General features: G+C 43.1%; 2 protein-coding genes across 2 annotated transcripts in view; one reads left to right on the top strand and one right to left on the bottom strand.

The window, feature by feature from the left end:
* The first annotated feature begins 2,359 nt into the window (after nt 1–2,359).
* Nucleotides 2,360–6,408, top strand: LOC104960500 (fibrinogen-like protein 1). Its single transcript, XM_010788570.1, has 7 exons — nt 2,360–2,464; nt 3,233–3,401; nt 4,000–4,159; nt 4,280–4,377; nt 4,544–4,632; nt 5,641–5,870; nt 6,004–6,408. The coding sequence occupies exons 1-7, from the start codon at nt 2,408–2,410 to the stop codon at nt 6,245–6,247; spliced, it is 1,047 nt and encodes a 348-aa protein (XP_010786872.1). The 5' UTR covers nt 2,360–2,407; the 3' UTR covers nt 6,248–6,408.
* A 1,030-nt stretch (nt 6,409–7,438) lies between these two features.
* Nucleotides 7,439–10,700, bottom strand: part of LOC104960501 (microtubule-associated tumor suppressor 1 homolog) — a gene marked incomplete at its 5' end in the record, with an annotated part of 5,984 nt that continues 2,722 nt past the window's right edge. The window contains 2 exons of the mRNA XM_010788571.1: nt 7,439–7,696; nt 8,453–8,736. Coding sequence (XP_010786873.1) covers nt 7,457–7,696; nt 8,453–8,736 — 524 coding nt within the window. The remainder of the gene's footprint in view (nt 7,697–8,452; nt 8,737–10,700) is intronic.

Below are 10,700 nucleotides of genomic sequence, written 5' to 3'. Positions count from 1 at the left end.
AATGCAGTTCGGCGAATCGTGACGTCACCCCATTCAAAGTGAATGGGCAGAAGCGTTGAAGCGGCAACGCACACCGCCGTGTGTAGGGGCCGTTACAGCCCGTCCACACAGCGGCGTGCGTTGACGCTTCACCATTCACTTTGAATGCACTTTAAACTTCGTGGCTATGGAAATCAGAAGGAGGGGCTCATTATCATATTAAAAAAACGGGTGAAATAAACGGGCTAATAGTGGCACATTGGGCTTTCCACAGCCCCGTGGGTTAGATGCGCGTTTATAATGCCGAGGGAAATAATTCAGAATAACGTTATTAGCACATTTTACAACTTGTGGACCGAATGTAAAGGGCTATACAAATGTTCATACTGGGTAGTCTATTTAGTTTAAAAAGTTAAATGTTCGGCGCATTGGACTTCTAGTTAAACTCTTGAGGAGTGATTCAAAGGTTGTGGGTTCGAGTCCCACCAGAGTCAACGTTTTCCTTCTTTAGCTGCGAAGACTACAAGCCAAAAGAGCAAGCCGAGGCATATTACGCAGCGTCCACAGGAAGTGCGTTGAAGCTTGCCGGCGGGCGTATCTGAAACTCGACCAACAACCAATCACATGAATCTCCCGCCCCTGACACACAAGCAGCGGTTTGATTGGCTAGAGCTTGTACTGGCATATGATTCGATTGGCTGACGCTTCTGCCGAGGCTTCAAAAGTTGAACATTGCTCAACTTTTGCAGCGAGCCACGCCAGCAAAGCTCCGCTTCGCTTCCCACAATGCAGTTTGGCGAAAAGTGACGTCACCCCATTCAAAGTGAATGGTGAAGCTTTAAACGCATGCCGATGTGTGGACGGGCCGTTAGAGATGCCATTTTAAAATACACGATTTTACTGGTTTATGTTGCCCTTACCTAAAATGCAGCTAGCTGACTGGTGGGTACGTCCACACAGCAGCGTTAAAAAATCTTGGAGGTGGGCGTATCTGAAGCTTGGGGATTTTTTGCGAACAACGAGACCAACAGCCAATCACATGACGCTCCCGCCCCCCTGCTTGCTAGCAATGTTAAAATGAAGTAAACTGGATATAAAATCCCCAAACAGGCGAAAACCTACCAGTTTCACCCACTGTCTCTGCCACCTCCCTCCATGCCTGGTTCCTCCGGTTTGTATCCCGGCAAGTTAATAGGGACTGGTCATAAAGAACCGAGTGATTTGCTACCGCAATAACTAATTTCTCCTCCATTTTGTTAGGAATATAGAAAATGAAGGTCACTCCCAGTTTACACGCGGTTTGATTGGCTAGCGCTTGTACTGTCAGATTTGCATAAACAGGATTTGATTGGCTGATGCTTCCACCTCAGCTTCAAAAGTTGAACATTGCTCAACTTTTGAAGCCTGAGATGCCTGGAAATCTCCGCTTTGCTTCCCACAATGCAGTTCGGCGAAAAGTGAGGCAAAGTCACGTCACCCCATTCAAAGTGAATGGGCAGAAGCGTTGGAAGCTTTTTTTAACGCTGCTGTGTGGACGGGCCGGTATATCTATCCGAGTGGTTGGTTTTAGATCAGGGTTAAATCCGTTTGGCTATCCTACCCCTCTTCCTTTCCCTCTGATTTTAGCATAGCGTGTGACACACACGACATTGTAGGCTATGGAGGAATACAAATTACTTGCTGAAATACATACTTGAATATTTAAATTCACTAATTCATTGAAGATTGATTTAGTGATGGTTTTATTGAAATAGATGTTTGAATAATTTGTTTATTTCAATAATTGAAGTATAATTTACTCATGTAATTTGTTTAGGTTTTATTCATGTACGTATTTGTTCCTGATTGAGTGATTTTTCGCCCTTTTGAATAAATGTTATCTTTATTTTAGTGATGGAAGTGTTTCTCATCAGATATTTTAAGAAATATAGACATAAAAACTAATGCAACATTTGCAAAGTTTATGGCGTTAACCAATATATTTGTTATTGTTAATGTATCCAGTGCATTCATTGTAAAAAAATAATGTGTGTGTGTTTATTTATTTTAGGATTTATTCATGTTAGTATTTATTTAATCATTCTTGAAATGTGTTGTACAAAAAGATAATTGCTATTTTGTTGAATAGGTGTTTGTGTTACACAGGATAACAAATTACATTTCAAATGTCGACATGCGTCCATGACTGGAACATCTCTGTCGCTAATGTTGAATAAGTGAAACATCGAAATGACTGAAGACACTTGGGCTGTTTGTAGCTTCAGTATATCAGCCGGAGACACTACGTACTCCAACCACTAGATGGAGGCTAATTTACAGTGTGGTCTGATCATCTCAAGTCAAACAGAGAGGAGGGCAAAGCAGAGAGCACAAGAGAGAGCAGAGTGCACCAGAGACAGAGAGAAGAGTCTGAGAGAGATCACTGATCATGGGGATGCTCAGGACATCAGTGGCCTTTCTTCTTCACGTGGCTGCTTCTTTGGCGGTAAGAAACACAAGCTCACTTCCACTTTATCTCACAAGATACCATTCTAATCATTCCACGCATATAGTTTTTCTTTTACATGTGCAGCTTTTGGATATTTATTTATTAACACAAAATAGGTGATTGGAATGACTTTTTTTGTGGCTATTTACAAATCCACACTGCTCCTCCTGCTTTGGTGAAGGAGGTCCTATGCAAACCTGCTCATATTGAAAAACATGTTAATGTTATTTTAGTTGTATTTATTGTCATTTTTCAAATTTAAAGCAATACCTGAAAACCAAACAGTCATAGAAGGACTGTGTATCTTCACTGTTTACCATTCCTTGTGTTTGGTTCTGTGACATTTGATCTTGATAGTTAGGCAGGCTGCTTATTGTACTTAAACATGTTTGAGTGTGGTTCCTGATCAAATAGAACATGCCTCTATTACACTGCAGTTCTGACTATGAATCTTTGAGTGTCAGCAACAACCTCTGCCTTTTTTGGGATTTTCATTGTTTTTCCCTCAGCTCTTTGTTCATCAGTAAAACTGTCAAGTAGACCAACTTCTCTTTCCTGAGCCATTCAATTGGATTGTTGAAGGTTGCATACAAACTCAACAGTAAATGAAACATTATGCATTTCATCTTTTCATATGCTGTTTGCATCCAGAAATAAGTAAGTATGAGCGAGATGTTGGTTCTGACTGTTTGCATCCTACCACTTTAAAATCCATGTTAGCCCATGTGTAGCGGTGACTAATGGTGTCCTTCTGGCTCTGTCCAGGCCCCGGTGCCGTGTGAAGAGAAGGTGGTTCATCTGGAAGCACAAATCCAAGGTCTGAAGACCCTGATCGGCGACCAGCATGGCTACATCCAGGCACTCCACAACAGCCAGGCCGGGCAGCTGGAGCTCATACCCAGCTCCCATCTGGGCCCAGAGAAACTCTTTAAAGGTGGGGAGAGATTTCCATGACAGATACATACTTTGAATAAACTGTATCTGCCTTTACTTTCCTACAACGTGACAACCTAATTGCTTCTTTACCTACACACCAAGTTAGTCACATTCTAGATATCAACCCTCTTTACCATACAGTATGTCCAGCCTGAGTCCTTAGCTTTTGTTAAAGCCATGCTAATTAGTATCGTTTTATAGTCAGTGGATGAAATGAATATATTTTTATATTAATATATTATTATATTTAGTTGTATTGTTAAAAGGGGTTTCTTATATCGGAAACCCTTGAGAGAAGAACAGAGAAAAGGTTTATTGAGAATCAAAGAACACTGTTCCCCTGCTTGTAAACAGAAGACTGTCAGGTCTTGTGTGGAGTTCCTCGGCATACAAGTGTCATGTATTCATTCATAATAAATGTGCTGCTTACCAATCAGCAGTTAGCATTTTGTAGCTTAGTCATGGCCCTGCAGCTGCTCCACAGGAAAAAACGTCACGCCGCTGAGATTCTCACTACCTTTATGTGGCTTTTAATGTATCTCAAATATTTAACTAGCAGTTTGAATAATTCACCTGGTGTGTATGTGTGTGTTCAGACTGCTCCGAGCTGTTTGCAGAGGGTAACATGGCCAGCGGGCTGTATGTGATCCGTCCACACGGCTCCCCCTCCTCACTCAGCGTCTACTGCGACATGAACAACGGGGGAGGGTGGACCGTCTTCCAGAGGAGGAGAGACGGCGAGGAGAGCTTTGACAGGTGTGTCTGTGTGTGTATATCCTTTTTTACACACACAAAAATAGGAGTTCTACTCTGCATGTGTCAAATGATTTGAGAATGCAGGTAATTGTATAAGCAGTGTTTGCCCTGTGTGAGCAGAGCGTGGGTGGAGTACAAGCATGGGTTTGGTGACCTCTACTCCCCTGATGGAGAATTCTGGCTGGGGAATACAGCTCTACACAATCTCACCTCCACAGGTTTGTGTGTGTGTGTGTGTGTGTGTGTGTGTGTGTGTGTGTGTGTGTGTGTGTGTGTGTGTGTGTGTGTGTGTGTGTGTGTGTAGGTGTGTGTGTGTGTGTGTGTGTGTGTGTGTGTGTGTGTGTGTGTGTGTGATGGCTGCCTGTGTAACTCTGTGTCTTCTAGGAAACTACGACCTGCGGATCGACATGCAGGACTTTGAGGGTAACCAGCGCTATGCAGAGTACAAGAACTTCAAAGTTGATGACGAAAAGGTAAAACTACCCAAAAATAAAATAATGAGTATAAAAAAGTTTAATAAAAGAAAAAGTCACTTCTCATTGCAACAACAACTAAATCCTTTAACAGGAGTCCAGATTTTAAATGAGCAGAAAAGAGATCATTTGATTGTCTTTTGTTGAATTGAACAATAGAAGTCTTCATACTGGATCGAATAAGTCAATCATTTTGCACATCTGTTTGTATTGTAAGCGTATTGAAACCTTCTCTCTGTGTCTCTTTCTGCCTTTCTCCTCGCCTTCCCTTTATTTCCCATAACACAGAGCTATTATTTAGACCAAGTATTTTGTTTGTGTTTGATGATCTCTGCTATGGAAAACACAGCAAGGCCGTCTGGCTTCAGGCCAGCTGCTCTGCATCTCTCCTTCTCTCCTTTCATCACTTTTCTTTCTCTTCTTTCTTTCCTTTCAAACGTTTAGCCCGTATTGCTACGTGATTTCTTTCTTCACTCTTATCTTTATCAATATAAAGGCTTTTACTAGCCTATTCTGAAGTCATTTCAAACCATCTAAGCCTCATCAGCTCTGCAATCCACAGTATCATGTGCCAACATTTCTTGCAGTAATTTCTTTTGATAAATTAAATGTTTTGTATTTCTGTATTAAAAGTTGGTTCCTCATTGTAACGGCAAAACTCCCGATAAATGATGCTAAAACGTGGCTTATACTCTGCCGCGCTGCAAGAAGGGTCCGTGCTGAAGTTGTGGTTGATCATTTAATAAAGCAAATAACATAAATAATCATCTTAGCAGGACCATACGGTCTCACCCTCTCTGTCACCCACACAAGCACAACAGGTGCACTGAACACCTGACACCACACCCATGTGATAACTGTCAGAAGTGACCAATACTACCTGTGTGCCGTGTAAACAAATATTTACAATAACAGAAATAATAAGCTGTGGCAAAATAAGCATTTTGGCTCCTACACTCCTATGAAAGGGCTTTCCTGAAGTGTTTTGTCTCCTGTGTTCACTCAAAGGACCAGTACCAGTTACATGTGGGAGAGTACACTGGGAACGCTGGGGACGCCCTGGCTCATGTCCACAGCCCCCCCTCTGCCGGGAAGAAACGGACTGGTCCATTTCTTACAGAAGAACTCCCTGGGTCAAACGGGATCAAGTTCAGCACCTATGACCAGCTTAATAACGGAGACACGGAGAACCACACCAGTTGCATCAGACACAGCAGGTCCGGCTGGTGGTTCAGCAGGTGGGTCCGTCACTCAGTAGAACCACACACGCAAAGAGAGGAACAACCACGGGGCAAAGGTCAAAATGGCAATTTACACACACAGGTTATACAGAAGGTACTGCAGGTCTTCTTCTGTCTCTCCTCGCTGCAGGTGTGACTCAGGAAACCTGAACGGTCACTACTACAGAGGCCCGGACCAAGCCATGGCTGATGACGGGGTGGTTTGGTACACGTGGCACGGCTGGTGGTACTCTATCAAATCTGTGGTCATGATGGTACGAGCCGCTGACCTCGAGCCTCGGCCACAGGTGATTGCCCCGTTACCAGGACGACAGGCCAGCAGCAAAGCAAAGGGCGACACCATTGAAGATCATCATGGCCGACTTCAACACTGAAAGCAAGAGAGGAAGTCTCCTACTGCAGCCCAACAGCTTCCTGAAATCCCACACATCAAACATCATTCTATGTCATCTCTTTAAAGTCTTTCATCTAATGTTTGACTTGTATGTCAACTCTGCAATTATTTCAATATCCAAATAAAACAATGGTGCTTTTATCTCATATCCTTTTGTATTTATTTCATGTCCAAAATAAAACAACATGGTGAACTGAGGCATTTTAGGAACATCTGAGTTTTTTCACCAGACATATAAAGGTATTTTGGATTCAGTAAAATGAGCCAGTAATCGCTCAGTCAATGAGATTGTGGGAGATTCTATCTGTGGAAATGATAACGTGTGTGTTTTTCTGGTGGGATCCAAAGTAAAGACAGATGTTGATCAGCCACTAGCTGAGCATGGCCTGGTTTCTGTTGGTCAATGAGCCATTTCAAGGGGAAAGTAAAGGGGCAAACACACTTCTGCATATTTGGCTCTGAGATGATGTGTTAAGTCTCTGAACTGACAGCTCAGATCTAACATCCAAGGGTGATCACATTCCACAAAGTAGTTTCAGGTAGAGGTTGTGAGGAGCTTACACAGAGGAACAGATCTAGAGGTCAGTGCCTCAGATCAACAGAAGGACAATACGTTGTTCACTTCTTCCAGAGCTCCAAAGCAGATGAGGGATTGAGTTTCGCTCTTTGGGAAAAAGGTCCTCTTTAAAAGAAGGGGAATAGGCAAAACAATCCATGCCACCAAACACCCAAACCACTCTGAGTGTGTTTCCACAACCTGCAAGAGGCTCAAGTCCAAGGTTTCTTCTCACCTGCCTCTTTAGAAAGAGCGGTATAAAATAACAGGATAAAAGGATCCTAAATTGTACAACATATCAGAACAAACATGGAAGGATAGTCATAACAAGAGTGAGGCGCCATGTACAGACCCTGAGGTGTGCCTGTTGTATGCTTTCTTCAGAAAAAGAAGAAAGGCTTGTTGGAGAACTAGGCATTTGGTAGAGAGCATGGCCATTCCACTGTCAGACATAAGTGCATCGGTGCCACTGCAACGCTTTCAGAACAAGCGTCTTTTATGCAATTTGTTCCAAATGTACAAGTTTATCATTAATATCCAACAACATTGCTGTGATTGAAGTCTTTCTCTGTGTTTGGAACAGCTCTGTCTTGTCTTTTCCAGGCTGGTGGAGCAGGAGGCTTGTTGTCGGGGTTATCTGGGCGATAAGGGTGCAGCTGTGGGGAAGGAGGCAGAGTTCCGAGGTGAGCCGAAGGGTGAGGTGGGGGAGAGGTGGCGGGGGCTGGCCAGCAGGTCTCCATTGTGCAGCTTCCAGAGCAGCTCCTCGTTCTCCATGGACAGACGCTTGTTGACCTTGGACTCCTTCTGCAGCGTCTGCTGGAGTTTGGCCTGTTCGCTGGAGAGCTGCCTGCAGGGGGAGACAGAGAGCTGATTCTATTATCTGTACAAACTGCTTTACCCAGGTGAACTGAGAACTGTCCAAGCGGGAAGTCTCAACAAACAACAACTGAAGTAAGAAGCATATAGACATCTTTTTACAGTCATATTTAGTTTTACATTATTACAATATAAAGTATTTCATTTGATTCTACCGTAGAGTATTTCATTTTACATTCTGTTTTTGTCCCTTGCACCAGTCTCTTGGCACCATTTTTCTTGAATTTTTTTATTTCTATTGACTTCTAAGTATATTGTATTGTAACGACGAGACGCCGTTACTGTGGATATAATCATTGTACTGTGTGGGGTATATTGACGACAACTTCCCTGTTCCCCATGTATGTTGTAGCTGATTGTGTGCACCTGGTGCCCTGTGTTGTCTCCTCCCCTCCCACCTGTGTTTAATTGCTCCCCCTCACCTGTGTTTGTTAGTGTCTGTTTATTTAAGTGCTGTTTCTTGTTGGGCTGGAAGTGTGTGTGAGATCCTTGTGGCTGCAGGATACGAGAAAGGAGAACAGCATGATTGAGGCTGTGAACTTTGTACACATATTTGAATAAATGCCCACGTCGGGTTATATTTTTGGACGTTCTGCCTCTGCCTCCTTGCTTGGTCTGGGCCGCTCAACGGTCAGTCTCACAATTGGTGTCAGAAGTGGGATTCGACAAAGTGAGGAGGTAAAATTGACGAGAGGAAAGAAGAGGGACCAAAGAGAGGAACCGCGGCTGGGGGTGGCTATGCCTGGAACTGACCAGGGGGCCACGGCTGCTGAAGCAGCAGGAGAAGAGAGACAAGCAGCAGGAGACGAGAGGCAAGCGGCAGGAGACGAGAGATAAGCAGCAGGAGATGAGCGAGCCATTGGAGCGGCGTTTGCAGGCCGAGGAGGCGCACCCGGAACCCCGGGGAGTCTGCAGGACCTGGGTCGTGCTGGAGGCGGACCAGCGCCTTGCAGCGGGCCGGGACAGCTTCCGGATGGGTGGCAGCACGACATGTTTGACGACATTTGAGGGTGTGTCCATAGCCTCAGGGGAGGGATCTAGTGTGTCCATAGCCTCAGGGGAGGGATATATTAGGTCCATAGCCTCGGGGAGGGATCTGGTGTGTCCATGGCCTCAGGGGAGGGATATATTAGGTCCATAGCCTCTGGGAGGGATCTGGTGTGTCCATGGCCTCAGGGGAGGGATCTATTCTGTCCGTTTTAGAAAGCCAAGACTGTCTATCCCGGGCACTGTGCGCTTTTGGAGAAAAGGGGGGGAATGTAACGACGAGACGCCGTTACTGCTATTTATTAAATGACATTAATTATATAAGTGTTCACCCCTCATCTTGTCTGTTGTTTCCGGTCGTCTCTGTGTTCCCTTCTGCTGATTATCCGATTGTGTTCACCTGGTTCCCTGTGTTTGCTCCTCCCCTCACCTGTGTCTAATTGCTCCCCCTCACCTCTGTCTTGTTAGTCTAGTGCTGTTTCTTGTTGGGCTGGTGTGTGTGTGAGATCTTTGTGGCTGCAGGATGTGTTCATGGAGAACAGCAGGATTGAGGCTGTGAACTTTGTGCACATTATTTTAATAAATGCCCACGTAGGGTTATATTATTTGGACGTTCTGCCTCTGCCTCCTTGCTTGGTCGGGCCAGTCAACGGTCAGTCTCATATTCATAAAAACATGTTCTTACGCAATATCAAGCCACGATTATTGCTTTTATTTAAAATCGTATCATTTCGGACTTTTGTTGTTGTCTGTGAGGAAAATAAATGGGGCTCATTTTTCCTTCTAATTTGTTGTTCTTTTCAAAATAACACACTGTTATTTAGTCAACAATAACACAATTATCCTTGTTTTTATTTATTTGTTTAATTCTATAATCTCGGGCTTTTTTGCCGTCCTTCAGGAACTGAATTTCAAAATAAAAATAACCGGAAACAGACGTAGGCCTATAAGGGACATTTCGAGCATCATCGAGTTTAGGATGGCCGAAGACACTACACTACCCATAATCCCCAGCTATCGTTTAGGACTACAGTCCCCGTGATTAAACTTCAAGTCGGGATTGGATGTTGGAGTGGCAGTGCGCCAAGGTTACGGAATCGAAACTGGATCGAACGCCGCCCCCCCCCAACAATTAGAAGTTGCCAGTATTAAACACCAATTATTAACTAATTAAAATGAACCGATTAAACATCTCTCTGACACAGTTTAAACGCATTTCAAGTGGAAGAATTGTTCGTGTCTCCTCTTCGTGTCTCGGGAAGCTGGAAGCTGTATTATTTTCAAAAAATAAAAATAATAAAATATATTTTTTAACCATAACACAACATTGAGTCAAACTTATCCTTGTTTTAATCCTTGTTTTATTTATGTTAAATTGTTGTCGTAGGTTAATTTTCCATTTTATTTATTTTGGTTTAAGATATCATTATTTTTTATTTATTATTATCATGTTAGATGTTTAAACTTTTCTGCATTTTATAAGGCAATATATACTTTTTTGTTTTTGTCCGTAGGCTACTTAGGTTATTAAAGAGTTATCGTGTCAAAATATAGGAAATGTATTAATATTTTATTGTATAATCGGTACAGGAAATTACATCATTCAGAGCACCACCTATTGGCCAAAGACGCTGCCACCGGCATTGCGATCCATCCTCTGACAAAGTAAGTTGGGTCACTAAAGTCTGATACATGTTTTGCTTAGATTTAATAATTGGGGCTTTTTTTTAAGCCTTTACTCGCATGGTTCATCATACATACTGAACTGTTCTAAGTCTGAGAAATGCTTTCGCCATAATCAGCAAAGCAACATTAATGTGAAATTATTCTTGCGGGCGGCTAGCTAGCTAGCTCACGTTCAACATAAGCTTAAACTGGTTTAGCTACATTTATATCGGCTCATAAGTGGTGTGTGAAATGTTTTTTGTCTTAATTACGGCTACATATGTCGGTGTTAAAGTGTGAGTTATACGTTATCTTAATCGCTTTTGTTTTACACATGACAGTACTAACG

The sequence above is a fragment of the Notothenia coriiceps genome, unplaced genomic scaffold, assembly GCF_000735185.1.
Source record: "Notothenia coriiceps isolate Sejong01 unplaced genomic scaffold, NC01 NC01_scaffold00031872, whole genome shotgun sequence".
Lineage (NCBI taxonomy): Eukaryota > Metazoa > Chordata > Actinopteri > Perciformes > Nototheniidae > Notothenia > Notothenia coriiceps.
Note: the sequence above shows the minus strand (reverse complement) of the source record. Positions and strands in the feature narration are given on the sequence as shown.